Here is a 21,994-nt window from a genome sequence, read left to right as displayed (position 1 = left end):
CAACCCTACTAGTGGTGAAAAATAAAAGGGGAAGCTCCCCACCTGCAACAATAATGGTGTTGTGCGACTCTCTTCCATTTTGCTGATACTTCAATGATTGACGTGTGCTGACCGTCTAGAGAGTTCTGCACCACCAAGCAGGAATTGGCATAGGAAAGGCGAGAGAGGTGCGGAAATTTTTACATCCTAGATACTGTTGCCACTTTTCCAATCTGAGGGCATGCTCAGGACACACCAATGATGTAAGAGGAATGAAGCATTTACATCAGTAAGCATTATTTCATGAATGAGCAGACCACGTGCTGGATTCTGAGGGATGGTGATGGAAAAGCTATCATTTAGCAGGACTTGGGGCGGATCAGAGGCGGAACAAGAATGTATTACAAATTTACCAGTAAGAATGTACATTTTTAATACTAGCCTTTAGCTTGGCTGATGAGCTCATGGGCTTTTATGGACTTCTTTTATGACACCATAATTTTAATACGATCTGGCCCTGAAACATGCATTATTTAACTATCTCCATAAGCCTCATCATCTGAGAAGTACACCTCCAGACAAAGTTTCACGATTCTTGCACACCTTAAGAAAATAGTAATTGGTTCTAGAGACCAAAAGGTATTGCAAATGTTTAATTCCAGTTCCTCATTTTTTCTTCGAAATATGCCTGGGATTAGTTCAGGCTACTAACCGTCATTGTCTCACAACCGCATAACTCCCAATAATCCAGGTTTTCTCAGGATAGTCCCACATTGCGATGTGTTGAGCCATGGTGTACCGTGGTGCACAGTGTGGTGTCAAAATTTTGCTTTATTTGTATGTTATAATATACAATAATATTATGTAAATTATGCCCTTGTTGAATTCTAATGTAATGGACTACCTGATGTAAAATATGTGGATATTAGAAGTCACATATGAGTGTCATGATCATATTAAGGCAAGAAGTCAAAGGCTGATATGCTCTTTATTTGTATGCAAAGCAGAAGGAATTTGGGGATGAATGTCAAGGATTACTGATAAAATTGTCTGTTGCCATTACATAAACTAGAGGTTGAGTTCCACTCACTAGTTTTAAAACACAGCCAGGGCTGTATGTTGGATTCCCAAATACAGACTGGTTTCACCCTATTTGGGGCTCATAGGTGCTGTGCAGGGTTTTCTGATCAGGGAGGTGGAGCCGGTCCTTTATATAGGTCATGAACTTTAAGGTGACTTCCAAAATCCTTATATATTACAGTAGGGGAGTTCATTACCCATACCAGTATGTACAGTATTAAAACATGTAATTACATGTTTGTTATCACATAGACAAGTAAAATAATAATTAATACTGTTCATAAAAAAAGTATACATAGTGATCAATTTCCAACACTGGCATATTTATAACATTAGCATATTTTATATCATCATTTCAAATGGGATTTAAGAAAGAGCTAAAGTATTAAATGACTCAAAAGCCCAATTAGATGTACTGTGCACAATTACCATTTGCAAGGCAAAGTGTATAGAGGCTGAGGGAAGGAGTAGAAATAATAAGATATTACCAACTGAAATTCTTCTTGGAACTCCAGCATCATATTTTAATGTAAAGGAGTGAGGGAAAAATATTCTCACAAGTTAATTTTTTTGTAAGAAGTTTTGAAATAAAATTTTCAGCATGCCATGGGTTAAAATCAATGAGGAAAACTTGTCCTTGCAAGAATTAAAGAGAAAGGAAGAAGGGGTGAATGGAGAATCATGAATTAGTTTTTTTGCTTCTAAGCCAAGGGTTTTTATATTGCGTCTTACAGATATATATGCATATATTGACAGTCAGTCAAGCAAAATGAGGCATTGTTGGCAAGAAGTAAGATTGTTAGAGGACAAAACTCATTATAAATGCTGTAAACCAATTTCTAACAACTCAGTGAGGCTTCTTTCTTCACTGCCTAAAACCTTATCTGTGCTTCTCCAGCGTTTGTATTTCAGTATCATTACTTATGCTGATACAAGGACAAAGGTGTTTAGCAATGCTAAGTTCTACAAGAAAGCCTTAAACAAATGTATTGTTTAAGCAAAAGCATACATGAGGGATTCTTCCTCTAGATTACACCTTAGTAAAAAAAAAAAATCTTAGAATGTGTTTAATGTAAAACACATTGAAGTCTTAAAGGACAGATAGATAGAACCCATTTGTTGGTGTAGTTGTGAAATACTTATAAAGGGGATGTTTAAATTTAAAGGGATTGTTTTAGCTTTTTATTCAGCAGCTCTCCAGTTTGCACTTTCAGCAATATAGTTACAAGGGTCCAAGTTACCCTAGCAACCATGTATTGATATGAATAAGAGACTGGAACAAGAATAGGAGAGGGCCTGAAAAGACAAGTAATAAAAATGATCAATAACAAACATTTGTAGGATTACAGAGCATTTCTTTTTAGATGGGGTCAGTGACCCCTATTTGAAAACTGTAAAGAGTCAGGCAAATATATAAAAAAAACTATAACAAATTAAGTTAACTTAAAGGTGAATCACCTTTAAACAAATTTATATCATTGCAGGGTAAATCTGATGTATGGTCAGGGGGAGTGCTCTTAAATGTCAATTCTACTGAACAATCCTACATTTTTTTAAACCTTATCTTTTTGCTTTTATACAGGGAACCTGTCAACCAGATATAAAATGTGTATATTTTAAAGCCCTTTTCAAATTAAACAACATTTTTTTTTCATTTATTTCTTTATTTTATTTTTATTCCTTTTTTGTTAAAAGGTTTTAAAACGTATTGCACTTACATAAGTCACACTTATGTAAGCGCAATACGTTTTTAAACCTTTTAACAAATAAAGGCAAATTACACTGTGGGCGCTGTCCCTGCTTTTTAATGTCTTTACAGAAAAAGGAATACCCTGGAGTTGACATTGATATGCTGTTTTGAAATCAGGAATCTTGTAAGTTGCCAATCCCACCAGAGAGTAGAGAAGCCACATGCTGATTTTTACTGATTGAAGAAAACAATGAGTAGTGCTATAGTGATTTCTACAAGGTGCTATCTCCAAAATAAAATTATAATTAGTTCAAACAAAGTGCTTTTAGTGCTTGCTTCAAAAGATAAAATGAATTAAAATTAAATTAAAAACTTTATTTTAATTAATTTTACCTTTTGAAGCAGGCACAAAAAGCACTTTGTTTGACGTAATTATAATTTTATTTTGGAGATAGCACCTTGTAGAAATCACTATAGCACGTTAAAACACGCAAAAAAAAAAACCTGTGCATAGACACTCAATGGTTCAAGACACACACAGATTAGTGTTGTAACCCTTTGGTGACTGCACTAAATAATAACAGTATTGCACTAGGTTCTGATATTTGTTTTTTTCCATAGCCTGTGGCGCTGATCTATAATTTTATCTTGATTTGATGATCCAGTGGAGGAACTGTGAAAAAGATTGGTAAAGGAAAAATTCTAAAGGTTTACTTTTCCTTTCAATCTTGCAAGTATTTGTTGTTTTTTTGCAATTTTAACTCTGTTATATGTTAACACATTTCATGCTTACCCAGCACTTATTCATAGGCAACCACAGGCAGGAAGTAGACCTAAGAACTGGCAAGGTAGCTGGGAGCAATTGGCAGAACCTGGAACATAGACTGGAATAAGTTGGCTTCAATACAGGCAAAGCCAAAACCTCTAGCTTGCCTGAATATCATAGGAGTTAGGAAGAAGCCCACAATGTACCCAGGGGACAGGTTGAAATCCAGCAAAGGACCAAACGGGATTATTTCATACACCATAGCAGGTTGTATCCATAGCTGTCAAGCAAATCATATGCTAATATTTTTATTGGGGCAAAGGAAGTGACACTATGAAAATGTTATCTGCAATTTGTGTGAACAAATGAAATTTTTATCCGTAACTTGTGCACAAGTTGTGAGTACCCTACTTAGCAGGTGCATCCCGTTATGGACAAAAATACCTTTGAACTGTGGGTAAAAATATGGCAAATTGTGCTTGTTTAGTTGTTACTAAATGAGCCCTCTTATCTCTCCAACTGTTAAATCAGCCCCAGGCATCTCTAAGCCATGTTCATTTGCAACTACATAATATTTGCTATTATTAATTTAATATTGCCAGAGCAGCATACTCTTTGGAAAAATATCCATTTCATCAGAGAATGCCATATCAGGCCACATTGCAGCAAGTGACACAGGGACCTACATATTGTATTATTTTATAGATTTATAAATATAAAATAAAGAATAGAATGGAAGCTTCCTCCGTGAATCATAAATAGGGATGGGTGGCTATGAGTAAGTGCCCCAACAGGCACAAAACGCATTGTTGCCGTTGTCTATCATGTCTTAATAAACTTTTGTACTTTTTACAACATTGACTGATTTTTGGAGGGACTCACAACTATTTTGGTTTTCTTGTGGATATCTCAGGCGATTATTCTTTTTGTTTTTGGTACGGGTGCATCTGTCCCGTTTTGCTTCACCAAAAAAAATGTAGAATCTACGGGACAATTTGGGAAACAGTCAAAAATTCACATTACGGTCTATGGGTGACTATTTTGTTGAGATAATATTTGGCTATGGAGTCCCAATTGCTCAAATCCCATTGGTTAATGTGGAAGGAGAGGGGAGGATAATACAATGTGCACGTTTTTCTTGTGTACGTTGTGTCTTTCTTGCATACTGCACATCTATTTTGTCGTGCTCTAAACTAACCACATGGAGAAATTTTGGTGTTGTTTCGCAAAGCTTTTTGCCAGCGGCAATATTTGAAACAAAACCATACATGGTGAAAAAATTGGCTCCTCACTAAACATAAACGTTGATCACAAGTTTTTAGAAGCCAAGTTTTCTCCCCCAAAAAGGGCAACACTACAAAATGTTATGCACATCTGAAAGCAAAGTATGTACTGTATGTCTTATGGAATTATTTAATTGTGTAAGCATTAAAAAATAACAAGGCTAGATTGAGAACAGAATCCATCCAAGTCGGGGGATCTGCATACCAGAATTTTATCCTCTCTCACTTTCCACTCTCCATTTTAGTCCTTTGCAAACCATGTAGGGCATGTTTCACCTGTCAGTGTTTGCGGGAGTCCTACCTTTACTGTAACTGGCAGATTAAGTATAACTGTGAGAGAACCTGACTATCGTGTCCAATTGCATCTACTAGGAAGTACAGTAGTGGTGATGGTACAACCCGGGCTGTTGCCTTTTTTAGTGAAGAGGAGCAACGGCCTGTACAAGGTTAGTGAATGTATTTATTGGGAGATACTTAACAAATTGGAATACCCCAGTGAATTACAGTTTCATTGTCTTTCAAGTATTATGGATGCAAAGAAGATTTCTCCCCTTTCTAGAAAATAGCAAAAATTCTAAAACTTAGCTCAGATGGAGCATCATTATACTTTAATGTTTTTACGATTCTTTCTGCATGGAAGCCGAAATATACCTCACGCTTCTGATTTTTATAGAGATTGTAACCATGGCTGAAATATGCATTTAAACATTAGAAAAAAAACTTAACGAAAGGTACAGTACAGGTATATGGTAAATGTATATTATAAAAAGAATATATATCTGCCATGACTAATATATAATTAGAAAAAGGCATGGCAAGAGTACATAGAACAAATCCATAAATCAAACACATAAAAAATAAAGACCCCACTTGTACAGACGTAGCATGGCTTGGCCAAAGATTAATTTTCTTTAAAGTAAACACAAGACTTTATGATGGCAATAACAAAGAAATAAATGCACACAACATCTGGATAGTCAGGTCCAAGAGAGTAAATTTCCAAGCCGCGGGTTTCAAGCAATAACGCTACTATATATTAGCTTTTCATTTAGGCGACAGTAAACCACATGCTGTGATGGTCTGACTCATCAAACCAATATTTAATTAAGGGGAAAATCACTGTAAAAAATGTTTGCAATGTTTTAGAACAAAGACATTAATGGAGGACTGTTTGCTTTTGGTATTCCTCAACGTACTCTTTTATTTCTGCAGCTCTTACATTCAGACTTATGAAGTTTAATTGGCTGTTAATCTCAGGAGAGACCATGGTTTGAATGACACTGCATGGGAAATTAGTTTGATCAGCGACTCAAGCAACTGCAGTCTGCAGAATACAAAGGAAAATTAAACATAACCAACAAAAAATCTGACAGAGGAGGTGCCATGGTGGTAATTTACAAGCCTGACTATCTTGCTATTAAATGTAAATATTAAAATGCTCTGAACAGTATTGAAAGCTATAGAGTGAAACTGCAAAAAACAATCCAAAAACATCAGGTTATAAAGAATGATTGTATATGTAGATTAAACACAAGCATTTCTATTGCCTGATGTTTCACCTAAAATCCAGTAGATTTAGGGCCTTACTTATCAAAATCCAAGTATTTAAATAAAAATAGTCTGTCCAAACTAGAATTGATTGGACCTTATTTACAGTAGATTTTACATCCCCTGATTTTAAGTTTTCCCTCATTTTACATTGTTGTTTTGTGGTCCCACAAATATATTATGCATAATACATTTCCCTGGTTTTACATTTTCCTGAATTTTACATAATTTTTTTCTGGTCCCATGAAAAACATAAAGTGGGGTTCTACTGTATTATTAAAAAATGCACAAATTAATCGGATCTGGAACAAACTCAATAAAATTAATGGAAAATTCTAATCGTACCTTTTTCCTGAATTGTTTGATTTTTTTGAGCATTTTTCAGAAAAGTCTTTTTTTTTTTTTAATTTATGCCCGAAATGTCTGAAATAGTTGGATTTTTGGGCTAAATCCAGCGCAGACCTTGCAAACTTCCAAATAGGATATCCACCTCTCCCATTGACTTATATACAACCTCGGCAGGTCTGAGATGGAGGATTTTCGGATTCAAACTTTTTCCATCCTCGGGGTATAATAAATCTTGAACAATTTGAGTTTTTTTTCGCACTAAAAATTTGGATTCTATAGTAAAAAAATAGTTTTTTGCATTCAGACTTTAATAAATAACCCCCATAAAATATTCTACCTGGAAGGTCTGTGGGGACATTTTGTTATTTAAAATATATTTTATTGAAACATTTTATATAGTGAAAATAGAGTTTACCATGTTTCTCTAGAGGGAAATTAGCAATCCAATGATTTCCTATAGGATTATTTAGGGGCATGTGGGTATGTGCCCTAAAATATCCAATAAAAGCCAGAGATAGGATAAATGGGAAATACATGGAAAGAACCACATATGGATGAGTTGGAAGATAGATGAGGGTTGGTGAGATATTCCTACATGAATCTTTTCTGTTGATCCACTATGTCATTATATTTAAAAATATAATAATTGTCTGAGATAATATAAAAATAATATAATAATTGTCAGAGAGAAAGTTACAAGTGTAGAACAAATACACATTACCTTCTATAGATTTTTTCGGATACATTTTATTAATATATTTTTAAATCTAAGCTTATATGTGAGTGCTGTTATTTACCCTGTTCTAATTTCTCATTTTCCTTTAGTTATATGTGTATGCATACATATATCTGCATGACATTCAGCAAAAATGTAGCTATAACATTCAACTAAAAAAAAACATCATTCTGTTAGCTGTAGTACTATAATACAACAGATAGGACAGATGTCCCCTTGCTCTAAAATAAACCATGAACATATAATTGACTTTTGTATTTCTTTTTTCCTAAATATGTACCAAGATTATAAAGATGACTGCGGACTGTAGATTGGGACACAGGTGTTTGAATCCTTGGAAAGCAAAGTTCTGCCAAACATGCATCTAATATATGTTTTCACTTTACACATTTTCAAGCCTCTCTGGTCTCTTTCAAATGATGGATATGTATTTGTCTGTGCATTTAGCTTGGTTTGTTTGTGAAACAGTGTTTGAAAGGCTATTGCACTCTGTTGCTGCACATTGGAGGATTGATGGTTTTAGGATGGGTTTCAGTGTTAGAACATGTTCCAAATTAATTAAAATTCCCATTACAAAGTTTGCATAGTGTTCGATTATAGTCAAGAAAAAAGTTGTAATCCTTCATTATGCTGTATTTTGTACTATATGCCATATCACTTAGAAATACAGTGCTAAGCTAGTTTCATTTTATTTACCTAATGATCGGGCAGAGTGTTTCACTTGGGTTAGCTCTAAAAGGGATCATTGTATGAAGACTATTTATAAAACAAAATTTAGCGTATATACTAAGATAGTGGGTCTCCAGCCTTTTTTACCCATGAGCCAGAATCATAAAAGAAGTGGCATTATCACATTAGAGCTGTGATTGTCGGTGTCTTATGCCTCTACAATTTGTCTCCACGGCAAGAAGCAAATTTTCTTTCTTCAAAAAGCTACAGAATGCAGCTGCCTCTCCAGCTCAATCCACCCAGCAGGCAAAAGGCGGGTGATTGAATATTCTGCAGTCCAAGAGAGGTGTCAAAGTAGGTAAATATTGCAGTCCAATATTGTTGGGTTTTAGGGCACGCACAGAACACATGGAAATAAGTGCCACTATGAAGATTATGTTTAAAACAAAAATCAGGGTATCCTTGATATATCTGTGCCAGCCTGTATGGAGTCAGGTAAACTGTTCAGACAGGAGAGAGAAAGGGTTGGAAGTTTCCTAAAAATTTTCACCCAAGCTGGAACATTCACAGCTGTGAACTCTATGCACTCTTTCTTGTTTTAATAATGACCATTTTTGAGTACTGGAGACCAAAACCACACATAGGGGCAGATTTATTAAAATGTGAGTTTAAAGCTTAATAAAGAAAAACCAACCCATGTTCTATTTATTCCTATGGGAGTTTTAGAGTTATATTTTTCAGTGGGTGAAATTTAGAACTCACTATTTGATGGTTCTACAAATCCCATAGGAGTGAAAAGAACGTGGGTGAGTTTTTCTTTGTTAAGTTTTAAACTGACATTTTGATAAATCTGCCCCTAAATATTATAGAGGGACTAGTGCTTGTTAAAAGGATCTATACTCCCTTTGATACAGATCCTTTATGCTGCTAACACGTATTAGTTATTTTTTTGCAAGAGTAATACAGTTACTCTTTCATTATGGGTTCATGCATGCAGTATTGGACCCTGTACTTAGGAGTAAGGATCCTAACTCTGCTTTCTCACTCCACAAATAAACAGGAGGTGAGTGGTTATAAGACCTCCACTGAAAGGTATATAAACCCCAAAAAAATGTAAACTTACTCAAAGTGGTCCTTTGAGCACTTTTGCAAGTTACATTAAAATTCTATTGGTAGTGGTTTCCAAGATATTAGCAGTTTTAGGCTAATACCAAGCTTGCAGCTCAAGCTCTTTTTGAAAACTCAGAGTTTCAGAGATCCTAACTATCTGTGCAAGTTTTATACTTTTTATGTTAATTAATCCTGTGATTGCTGACTCTATTGAGCCTGGTCATAACAGTTTATAAAATGTATTTCAAACAGCTACAAAAAGAAAAATTAAGGTTAAGCAATTAACATTAATTTTTTTGGGGCATGACCCCATGAGCTAGAATGTGGTCCAAGTTCCTTTTACGTTACACAGTCAATACTACATAAATAGAGTATCATATGATTGTTTATGTGCTTAACTCTGTTATTGTTTTAGACTGCCATTGATCTTTGCTGTACAATGTGCAATGGGGAGATAAGAGCTGCTGGCCATCATAAGAATAAGTTCCCTGGCAACTCTTTTATTTTTCAGCAGATTTTTACTGCAAGAAGGTAAGCTAAATATCCATATAGTAGTAGCTCAGCCCATAGTACCAATGCAATTATCAGGAAATACTGTCTCAAGAAAATACTGCCAAATTCATCTAAATCTATACTGTAAAAATACTACAGGTTTGGGACATGTTATCCAGAATGTTTGGGAACCCAATAGGCTGGTTATGCTTCCAATAAGGATTCATTATATCTTAAATGGGCTCAAGTACAAGGTATTTATTTATTATTACAGAGAAAAAGGAAATAATTTTTAAAAATTTGGATAAAATGGAGCCTATGGGAGACGGCCTTTCCGTAATTTGGAGCTTTCTGGATAACGCGTTTCTGGCTAACAGATCCAATACCTGTAGCAAGGTTGTGCAGTAAAGGTGCAATTAAAGGGTAAATTGCAACTGGTCTTTTTTTAAATGTACCGTTCTGTTCTGCCTCTCTTCACTCTAACTTTCATGGAAGCTCTTGCAAGTTGTTGACAAAACCTATTTCATTGACATGTTCAAAAAATATTTTGCTGGTTAAAAAACACTGACATTGTCAGAATTCTGAGAACTGCAGGACCATTTTTGCTCATGTGTAGCAAGAGGGCATTGGGTTTGTACCAGTCATTAAAGTACAATTCTTGATGAGTTTGGTTAAAAAAAACCTAAAATTTGTTTAAATAAAATGCAATTGCCTTTATATTGAAATAAGTAATTCAAACATTGTTGATCACAAAATATCACTTTAGCAGTTCCATGACTTGAAAATAACACATTAAAGTCTGTGAAGATAGAATGTAATAAAATCTTAACCAACTCTCTGGGCTAGTTACTTATTTCAAATGATAAGAAATGGAGAAGAAAATAAGGGTTATTTATTGTTTTGGTCATTTTTATCATCTGCGATGTCTGTTTGTTAATATTCAGTAATGTATCTGGAATGTCCTACATAGAGTTGGATATTTGTTTAATGAAAGTGTCAGCAGGAAAACTTGCAGCAGCCATGTTTATTTATTGCTTTGATGGTTTTTGCCCTACAAACTATCCTTTATTCTTAGCAAAGCGTTCAGTTAAACATTAAGAACCCATCTATTCTCTTCTCTGGAATCACTTTCAAATTAGGAAAATGCCTGGCCCAGTTAAGATTCATATACTCTGACATCTACTTCCTCATTTAATTGAATACATTTGCATCTCTTAGCATTTGTAAGAGCGGATATATCTTGCTACATTCAAACATTTCTATTTAATATACAGGCTTAAAAAGAGTCGGGTTGGGTTCACACTTTTCTTTAATTGTGTCACTCTCATTCTGATGTATTAGATAACTACCTAGAACTAATTAGACATGAATAAAAATCAAATTAAAATATTTAAAAAAAAAAAAGAAAAATTGTAAGATGGCAGTGCCCCATTTCTTTGTATGAATTGCTTTTTCTTCCAGAGCTTTGTAAAATTCCTTTATAATTATAAATCTGGTTTCTCCTTTTTTCAGCACTTTTCTGATTTGATATGGTTCGTTCTCACCCCCATTTTAAAGCGAAAACAGTCACAATGACTAAAGATTATATAAAAATGCAAACGTCACTTTTAATCCATCACCAGGTGTCTAAAATAACACTATTAGAAATGTCAGTGGGGTGCTATTTGTATAGCATAACAGTTCCATGGACAGTAAGATTACAGCTCCAAATGAGACCCCTCCCTGTGGTGTTATCTCACGTAGGCATTCCCTTCACAGCTATGTAGATGAAGTACCACATTTTAATGAGCATGAATTCACTAGCGCCAGCTCTTCAGATCAGCATTCGGTAATGCATTATATCCTCTATAGACTCATTGTCAACGTTTATTCTTAGCATAATGAGCAAATTCACTGCAGTTCATTATTACAAAATTATACTCTAAATTGATTTTTCTTGTCCAATGAGAGCAAGGGGATTTAAGGGAAAAACTTTTGCTTTTGCCTTTGATTTATAACTATGCAGTTGGAACAGTGATGATATAGTAAATGCATTTTCTATTCCTTTCCATTCTCAGAATAGTTTAATAACAGCAAAAATCTGAAGGCAGCTTGGTAATGTTTTCAAGAAAAATTCTAAAGGTGTCTTTATACCCTTGCAGACTGTCAGGGGGCCTATCGGCTCCCAGCGGGAGAGTCAGGACCAAGGAGGAAGCCTTTTACGGGTCAAAGTTCAGGTTCAAGGTACAGACAAGGGTCAGGCAGATTCAAGATCAAAGTCCAGGCAAAGGTTCAATGGCAGGCAGAAGGGTACAGAATCCAAAGTCCAGGCAGAGGTCAAAGTCCAAGATAAACAATAATACAGCACCAGAAATACTAAATAACAGATCCTATAATTGGGCAGTGAAGGAGAGTACTGGGCGCACTTTTATTTTGAATCTTGGAGCCAATTCGGCACTGGCGCAGCGTCCTGCGTCAGAGGCGACGCGCCTGCGTCATTACGCGGCGACAGGCGCACTGGCGTTGTTCCACCGGCGACGCTACCCACGTGGCGGCAGCATTCCTGACACAGACCATATGTTGTCCATTCGCCAGGTATAACCTGGCGAGGCAGACTCTAGTGAAAAGGGTACCGTACTGGAATTACATGTCTATTACTACTAGCTCTGGGGTTGAAAAAACTCTTTAATTCAGCCAGCTGGTAAAAAACAATATACAGTAATGGGATCCATTATCCAGAAACCCGTTATCCAGAAAGCTCCGAATTATAATATGGCCATCTCCCATAGACTCCATATTAATAAGATAAATCAAATTTTTAAGATTTTTTTCCTTTTTATAATAAATCAGTACCTTGTACTTGATCCTAACTAAGATATAATGAATCCTTATTGGAGGCAAACAATCCTATTGGGTTTATTTATTGTTTTAGTTTTTAAGTACATTTAGTGGGTTATTTATCAAAGGTCGAATTTTAGAACTTTGTGAGGTTTTTTATACCTCGAATGAACTCGAGTTTAATTAAATTGCATTGAATTCATTGAGTTTTCGAGTGAAACCCACCTAATAAAACTCGAACATCATGAAGGCTATTAACAAGGTACCTCTGCCTTAACCCAGAAAAATTTAAAGTTTTTGTTTTTATTTTTATTAAATTCGAGTTTTGACTGAAAAACCCCCCCAAAAACATGAAATTTTCGGGTTAAATAAATCTGCCCCATAAAGTATGAAGATCCAAATTACAGAAAGATTCCGTATCCAGACCACAGCTCCTCCCTTTCTATGTATCCTGGCAGTAGTGACCTACAGAACTGAAATACTTTTTTTTCCATTCAACTTTCACCACTTTACCTTTGTTTTCATGCTTTCTAACTGCTTCCACTTTACTTCCCTTCTCTCTTTGGGGCAAATTTACTAAAGGGCGAATTTTCACTTCAAAAGGTTCGGCCACACTTTGCACAACTTTACTAACATTAATTTGCAGCAAATACACTCATTCATCAAAATGCTAAGTTTCGTCTTCACAGATGAACTCTGGCGTACCGTAAATTGATCAGTGCTGACATTTGTAAGAGAATGTTCGATAGCCTTACTTTCTTCCTAACGAAACATAGTTAACATACTTATGTCAATCTAAATATGGTGGGTACATATAGGTCATACAGTATATATGTCTTTATTAGTGATTGTTGGTGAAATTGCTGGAAGTTGCCACTTATTAAAAATGTCCAAGGAAGCAGAAGAAAGACAAAAGAGATGCTCTATTGTCCTAGGCATGAGTCCACCCTAAACCAAATGTGGAATGAGCTTCAAATGGTTAAAAAAATACCAAAAAAAAAATATTTAACAGTTATAACTTTTAAACATAAGCCCACAATAAAATATGAAAAAACGCCAGCGTTTAGTCGTTTTTTTTTTTTTATAACTTTTCGCCATACAGGATATGATGTCTCTGACATAAGATTGTTGAAGATGTAGCTTCATCTTATCAATTCGCCACGTATAACCTGGCAAGGCAGACTCTGGTGAAAAGGGTAACGTACTGGAAAGTTTGCACTTTGATGAATTTGCAGAGTAACAATCTTTCGCCTGAGTGAAAATTCGTCTGGCGAAAAGGAGCAAAACTTTGTTAGCACTGAGCACTTTCGCTAGCGAATTGTCCTCTATGCCTGTTAGTAAATATCCCTGTGGATTGTCATTTTGGTGAATTTTCGCTAGCTACTACCAGTTTGCCTCTTTAGTAAATATGCCCCTTTATGAAAGTTCCTGTGACACTCCAAGGTACTGTGTGTATCACAACTGTTCTGGGTCACTCCATTATGTATAAGAATAAGTCTCACTGATTCTCTCCCTCCACAAAGTCACCCTGGCTTAGGGGCACTGAAACAAATCTTCATTTCATAAAACCAACCAATCCATAGTGCAGAGATCCCCAACCTTTTCAACCCGTGAGCAACATTCCGAAGTAAAAGGAGTTGGGGAACAACGCTAGCATGAAAAATGTTCTTGGGGTGCCAAATAAGTGCTGTGTTTGGCCATTTGGTAGCCCCTATGTGGATTGTCAACCTACATTGAGGCTCTGTTTGGCAGTGCACCTGGTTTTTATGAAACCAAAGCCTAGAATTCAAAAACAAGCTCCTGCTTTGAGGCCACTGGAAGCAACATCCAAGGGGTTGGAGAGCAACATGTTGCTCACGAGCTACTGGTTGGGGATCATTGCCATAGGGGGTCCTCTTTCATAACTCTTTCATACAACTGCCTCACTACAGTATGAACACATACCAGTCAATCTTAAGGGTCTTAAATGATAATGTGCCCTCTGCTCCAAGAATAAGTTGCTCTGAAGTTAAGTTTGTCTTTTACATGACCCCCAGCCCCTTTATATAGCCCCCTTTTATTTACCATAATATAAACTAATCCAGGGATTGATCTGATTGCTGGTGTGGAATCAGGAGGCAACTTCAGATATGTACTATACATATACAAAGCAAAGAGTGACAGCGTATTAAAATAAAAAAATATTTATTTTGAAAATCAGGCTACCAAGTTATTTGACATTTTGGATACTGTAAATGTTCTATTTGTGTTCCTTTATGCATCTGCCAAACACAGTCCATCACAGACACTAAAAAGGGTTTGGAGAAAAAGGCCACAGTCTGATATTTTTGAAGAAAATGTAGTTTCCAGCCACATGCCAGCATATGGAATATGGAGCTTTTCATGGTTAACTGTAGGTTGATATTTAGTTGGTCTGGAAAAAGAATGCAGTAATCTTTGTAGTAACGACTGAAAAGTTTGATCTTAAATCGTGCTATCTGACTTTCTGAAGCTCTTGCCGCAACCAGGATGGTAGTGGTTGTCCCAATCTGTGCAAAAGTTTTGACAATTCCACATTGTGATCTTGATAATAACTTGATAGAAATGCTCTGCACTGTATAGTCATAGAAAGCAAAAAGAAAGATCAATGTTGAAAGCCAAATACAATGAACTTCCTATAAAAAGGTATCATGCCTGTAATTATCTTTATGAAAACATCAATAGTATAAGTTCTAGTTGCTGATTTTGATGGAAATACATACCAATTTCTCATATTAACATCTGTACAGTATCTCATATATAGATAGCAATGTGTGATGCCATAGATTTTGAGCAGAGTTTGTCCAATTATTTGCATTTATGCAAATCAAGTGTTTTCTGAAGTAACAGAAACACTTACATATATTTATGTCTATGTTATTATCTGTTGATATAGACATAAACCATGATAAGCCTCACCTCTGAATCCATTGGAGGGTATTTTCTACCTTTGCTCTTTCCAAGACATTTCGTTTTTCCTTCTTCCAAAACTTGGCACCAAAATCCTTTTTGAGAATCAAATCTAAAGGCACAAAATCTGATAAATAATAAGCTCCTTATGATGACAAATAGTTAGAACTTGCCTTGCTCCAAAACACTATAAAGCTAACGTGAATAGGTAATATTTTCTAAAGGAAAAACCCTTATATATTTTTTCTTTGTATTTTCTCAGTTACAAGAGTATATGATTATAATCTCAAAGATATGAAAAGTTATCCTTATATATACAGTATTTGTCACTGTCAGATAGAGAGCAATACTGTATATGGATATGTTTCAATCATACTTCCTCTCTCAAGTTATTTGAAAAAAGAAATTGTAAAAAGCAATACTCTATGGGGGTTATGTAATAAAAGGCACTAAGTTTGCCCAAGAGCAGTAACCTATAGCAACCAATTAGCAGGTAGCATTTACTGGTCACCTGTAAGCAAACATCTAATTGGTTGCTTATAGAGGAAAATATACTTCATGCTACGGGTGTGTTTTTTATATAGAGATTTGCATTGCTATTTGTGACAGCAGATTCTTTCCTGATAAAATAGAAGTTTTTTTTCTAGGTAATGCAGTATTGTACAAACTGAAGTAAAATCCTATTACTTTTGTAGCAAAATTATTTCCAGTTTATAGCTTCAGGTGTCTAATATTTCAGACATAAGAGTAATGCATTCAAGTTATTTGAAAAACAAATGTAAAAATCAGCACTCTATGGGGGTTATGTAATAAAAGGCACTAAGTTTGCCCAAGAGCAGTAACCTATAGCAACCAATCAGCAGATTTACTGGTCACCTGTATAAAAGCAAACATCTTATTGGTTGCTATGGGAATGTTTTTTAAGCATTCTTCTTCAAGACAGCGCCTCTTTTTACACCAAAATTCTCATTAAAAATACACCAGAATTCATTAAAAAGTAGGGATGGGCAAATTTTTTCGCCTTGTTTCGCCGAAAAAATGACGCCCATAGACTTGTATGGCAGCGTGCGTAAAAAAAAAAAAAAACGCCCATAAATAGAATATAATGGGCGTCTGCGACATTTCGCTGGTGGCGATTTTTTGGCAAAACGAAATGGGTGAAATTTGCCTATCCCTATTAAAAAGCTTTATAATTCCGTGTAATCTTAGATTGTATACTTTTGCATCAATGTGATGATCAGTTTAATGCTCTTAAGTAAACTTTGCTATTCTTCCTTTTTAAAGGGGTTGTTCACGTTTACATACATTTTGAGAGTGATGTTCTGAGAAAACTTGCAATTGATATTAATTTTTTAACACTACTTTTGTAGCCTAACAGAGCATCTGTTTTTTAAGATGGGGTCAGTGACCCCCATTTGAAAGCTGGGAAAAGTCAGAAGAGGAGAGCAAATAATTAAAAAAAACTATAAAAAATAAATAATGAAGGTCAAAGTAAAAGTTGCTTAGAAGTGACCATTCTATAACATACTAAAAGTTAACTTAAAGGTAAACCATCCCTTTAAGGTTTGTTCACCAGTAGTTACTGTTATCTATAGTTTGAGTTCCATCTTCTTTATCTATTAATGACATTGGCCACTAGTTTATGAATCTCTATATGGGGCAAATTCACTAAGCGCCGAACGCTAGCGTCAATTCGCTAGCGTTGGTCATTTTCGTTACTTCGCAAATTGACTAACGAACGCTGGCGTAAATTCGCTAGTGTTACTTTGCACCCTTACGCCTGTTGAATTTTCGCAATGGACGTAACTACGCAAATTCACTAACGCGCGCATTGTACTGAACACTACCTTTTTACGCTAGACTTCCTTCGCCACCTCAGACCAGGCAAGCGAATAGAGTAGATAGGGATTGCTTCAAAAAAAGTTCAAATTTTTTCTAAGTCCCAAAAAACGCTAACATTTTTTCTATATTATGGGTGATAGGCTGAAAAAGATGGAAAAATTTTTTGGGGCTCCCCTCCTTCCCCTCTACATTTCCTAACTCATGGCAACTTAACTATACAGTGGGTACATGTGTAGGGCAAAAAAACTTTTTATTTGATGTTTTGAAGGTTTCCCAGGCATTTGTAGTGATTGTACGTATTCCTCCATTGAAATTTGAATTTGGCGCCGTATGCAAATTAACCATCGCTAGCATAACTTCGCTTCGCTTAGCGAATCAACGCTAGCGCAACTTCACAACCTTACGCTACCCCTGAGCGCAACTTCGGATTTTAGTGAATTTGCGGAGTGCTGGCGAAACTACGCCTGGCGAAGTGCGCCGAAGTTACGCCTGGCGCAACTACGAATCTTAGTGAATTTGCCCCAATGAATATCTGGAAAATGAAGTAACATGTTAGGACATGATGAGCTATCTGTCATCAACAAATTGTACATGCAGTTGGCAACATCTGTCAGCACAAATATGTCCCAGTGCAGTAAAGTTTAGCAACTGTCAATATTCATTTTTCTAACTTCAGTAGGCTAATCATGGGTCATTGCTGGTTGCCATAGGTTATTTACATGGGGCAAAATTACACTAAATAAGCAATTTGCACTTATTTTATTTAGCGAACTGTTAAACTTACGCCAGTGCGTCGGAGTAGTTATAATATGGAGAAACTCCTAAAAACTTTTGAACTTCCTCCATGGCATTTGCAGGATCCGACCGTAGTTGTTGTCCATCAACAATGTGAAACTACAAAACAAAATCAGTTAAAACCCAATTTAAATGTCTAGAAAATATTATATTGTGCATGTGATCAGAGTGCATTTGAAGGACTTGTTTTATTTTCACAAGTATACATATTAACTAAAATAATAAAAAATATTTCTTTACTTGACAAAGTTTTTGTCTAAGAGAACATTAAGGCGGGTTATTTATTAAAGTCCGAATGCTAAAAAACTGAAAAAATTTTAGTGGAAGAATAACCTCAAATTTTTCGAGATTTATTCTGTACCCTGGGGCTGCAAAAAGTTTGAATCCAAAAAAAACCCATATTCAACCTCTCGAGGTCCTGTACAAGTCAATGGCAGAGGTCCTATTTGCAATTTGAAGATATTATTGTCTGCGCTGGGTTTCGTACAATAATCCAAACATTTCCTGCTTTTTTTGTGCCTATTTCACAAAAAATTCTGACTTTTCGGGTGTCAAATCCAAAAATTCTTTTTTTTTTCGCACAACAATCCAAAAAAGTTGTGATTATTGAATTGTTTCCAGTTTTTTTTTGATAAATAAAGGCATATTGTGGATTCTAGTTTGGTCAGACTTTTTTTATTTAAAAAAAACAATTCGGATTTTGTTAAATAACCCCCAAATTGTGTGGAATTTCAGAGACTAGAAATTAATATATAAAAACCCAATATTATTTTTCTGTAGCACAAAAACTTTTAAAAATGTAAATTTCCGGAAATTTTAGTATCATTTTAGCATCTGGATTACATTGCTATTTCATATTCTCTGTAATTATGAGACGGGTTTTGTATCTCTAGCTGAATGTTCTAATAAGAGCCAAAGGGCTAATATAAGGACTGTGGAAACATTTTATTGCACATTATTATAATTACTTAATTTACATTATTAACTGATGTATTTTATACTATATCACCAATGCTGCTTTTTTGTATGTTAATCTGCCATGAGACTTGTCCTTGGTTGGCATGTACTGGCTTTAATGAAATGTAAGACCTGTACTGTCGGGTCACAGTAAATTTTTCAGGGTCACTTCATATCAATGGCTGGTAATGCCTTTAAATAACATTTCAATTTGACAGGGATTGCACCATTTATTATTCAGGTGAGTTACAAATGTTAGACTTTAACCTGAAGTTATTGCTTTGAAACATATAGCATACATTCATACAGCTTAATTTATGGTTACACTTCATCATACGGCAATGGAGAAGGTATTATAAACATAAATTATAAGCCATTTAATTGAAAAGGTAAGGAAAACATCTTCCAAACTGTAGACAAGTATAAAAAACGCTGAAGGCCTGACATTTCATACAATGTCTCTTGGATACATTGGGGTCATGTTATTCACTTGAGTAAGATTTGCAATCACTAATTGTAGGGGCCTCTTCAATTCTGTTGGGGCCAATATACACTGAAAACTCTCTGTACAGACGATTAAACTTCTTCAGTTATCCCTGTATATTTCCATTGCTGTTTATGTGTATTGATCATATCTGTAATAAACCCCTGCTGACTTCTTCCCATAGGATAAGTAAAATACATGTTAGAAATTGCAAGCAAAATCACAAGGTAGGTAATGCATTAAGATATTTTGGGGACAAAATGCACGTATGGGATCCTTTATCCTGAAACCCATTATCCAGAAAGTGCTGAATTACGGTTAGGCCATTTCCCATAGACATCATTATAGCCAAATAATTAAAAAATTTAAAAATCATGTCCTTTTATGCCCACTAAGATATAATTAATGATTATTAGAGCTAATACAATTCTATCGGGTTTATTTATGGACAGATTTATCAAGGGTCGAATTGAAAATTGAAATTTGAATTTTCAAGTGTTTTTTATGGCAAAAACTGTCAAATTTGACTAGGGAACTGTTAAAATTCAACTAGAGTTTTTGATTTATCATATTCTGGCCCTTTAAGAACTCAAATTCGACTATTCGCCACCTAAAACCTGCCGAACTGCTGTTTTAGTTAATGGGAGACGTCCTCGGATCAATGTGGAGTTGTTTGCAGCCTTCCTGACATTCAAGTTTTTTTTCGGGGGGGGGGGGAAACTTGTATCGAATTCGGGTAGATCCTATTCACCCGACTTTAGAAATTTTTTTTTTTTTTTCAATACATTTTGATTACAAATTGGATCAGGTAAAACCCATTAAAATCTAGCAAAAACCCTGAAATGTACGAATTTTTCAGGCTTTTTTCCCAAATATTTTTTTGAGTTTTTACCCTAAAACCATTGCCTCTCCCATTGACTTATAAATGAACTCGACAGGTCTGAGATTTTTATGGCCAAAACTTTCAAATTTGACTAGGGAACTGTTAAAATTCAATTTGAGTTTTAGAAAATTCGATTTTTTTCAATAAATTTTGATTGGTTGAATTTCAAGTTCATGGGAATTGATGGGAGTTTTAAAGAAACTCCCATGAATTCATTTAGTTAGGTGTTGATTGTATTAGAAAGATTGAAGCTTTGATGTGTTATTAAACCTTTCAGGGAGAGGTGCCAAAACAGAATTGTATGTGGCAGACAATAGGGGGCACATTTACTTAGCTGGAGTGAAGGATTAGAATGAAAAATACTTCGAATTTTGAATAATTTTTTTTTGGCTACTTCGACCTTCGACTACCACTTCGAATCGAACGATTCAAACTAAAAATCATTTGACCATTTGATATTGGAAGTACTGTCTCTTAAAAAAAATTTCGACCACTTACAAGACCACCTAGAACCTACCGAGTACCAATGTTAGCCTATGGGAAAGGTCCCCATAGGCTTTCCTAGCAATTTCTGATCGAAGGAAAATCGTTTGATCGGTGGATTAAAATCCTTCGAAAATAACCACACTAGCACACGAGACTTGTGTCTGCAGGGCAAGCCCTTGCAAAAGTTTTACTGCAGTGGTGCAACGTTTCGGGGCTCCACCCCTTTGTCTTCAAGTGAAGCATAAAAATCCTTTGAATCGTTCGATTCTAAGGATTTAATTGTTGATTTTTCGATTTTTCCGTTTTTACATATATGGGCTTCTTTAACACCTCTTTTGAACCAGTCGCTCTCCCGGTCTAGAATCTGGATTTAGCAGTCCAACCTTCCGTCTCCCTGGAAGGTTTAATAACACATCAATGCTCCAATCTTGCTAATACAATCAACACCTAAATAAATTAATTCATGGGAGTTTTTTAAAACTACACCTAACTTAATGACACCATTGTGCATTATGATAAACAGATTATGCTGATTGGAGCAACCAGGGGCGATCTTGGCCCCTCCGCCGCCTGAGGCCCCCCTCCCCCGACAATTCGCTCTTAAATTACCAGGAGCAGCATTTTTGCTGCCCCTGGTACCTAGTGGGGCGCTGCCGCCTGAGTTGACAGCCTCAACTCGCCTCATTGGCGAAGCACCCCTGGGAGCAATATTCCAGAGGATATATATCGAAGCAAGATCCTATGTACAGGTTATTCTGAATTGAAAAAGCCAGTTGAATCACTGATGAAACGTCTTCAAGAAAAACACAGCAAGTCCAGTTGATTTGACTTATTTCTATAGATATGGTGCAATTTAGAACATGGGTTAGTAAATTAGCCCCTTTATGTCTGTGCTTACACTGGAGGGGGTTATTCCCTAAAATCCGAATATATCTCATAATTAAAATAAAAAAAAAAAAAGCTTGACCAAAAACCCATGCCAGATTTTGCCTTATTTATTAATAATATAACTCAAATAAATTGGATCGGGTAAAAACCTGATAAAATCTAGCAAAAACCCTGAAAATTTTCATGCTTTTTTCCCACTATAACTTCAAATTG

At 35.5% G+C, this 21,994-nt stretch overlaps 1 protein-coding gene across 4 annotated transcripts in view; it reads right to left on the bottom strand.

Annotated features, from left to right (window-relative positions):
• Window positions 1-14,685: 14,685 nt before the first annotated feature.
• LOC108710474 (bifunctional heparan sulfate N-deacetylase/N-sulfotransferase 3) overlaps window positions 14,686-21,994 on the bottom strand; it is a 144,602-nt gene continuing 137,293 nt past the window's right edge. For all 4 annotated transcript variants that reach the window (XM_041590446.1, XM_018251613.2, XM_041590451.1 and 1 more), the window contains 3 exons: window positions 18,073-18,182; window positions 15,456-15,558; window positions 14,686-15,111 (listed from right to left, as the gene is read on the bottom strand). In XM_041590446.1, coding sequence (XP_041446380.1) covers window positions 14,992-15,111; window positions 15,456-15,558; window positions 18,073-18,182 — 333 coding nt within the window. In that variant the 3' untranslated portion in view covers window positions 14,686-14,991. The remainder of the gene's footprint in view (window positions 15,112-15,455; window positions 15,559-18,072; window positions 18,183-21,994) is intronic.

This window comes from Xenopus laevis, chromosome 1L (assembly GCF_017654675.1).
Source record: "Xenopus laevis strain J_2021 chromosome 1L, Xenopus_laevis_v10.1, whole genome shotgun sequence".
Classification (NCBI taxonomy): domain Eukaryota; kingdom Metazoa; phylum Chordata; class Amphibia; order Anura; family Pipidae; genus Xenopus; species Xenopus laevis.
This window is presented reverse-complemented; position numbering and strand designations above follow the sequence as displayed.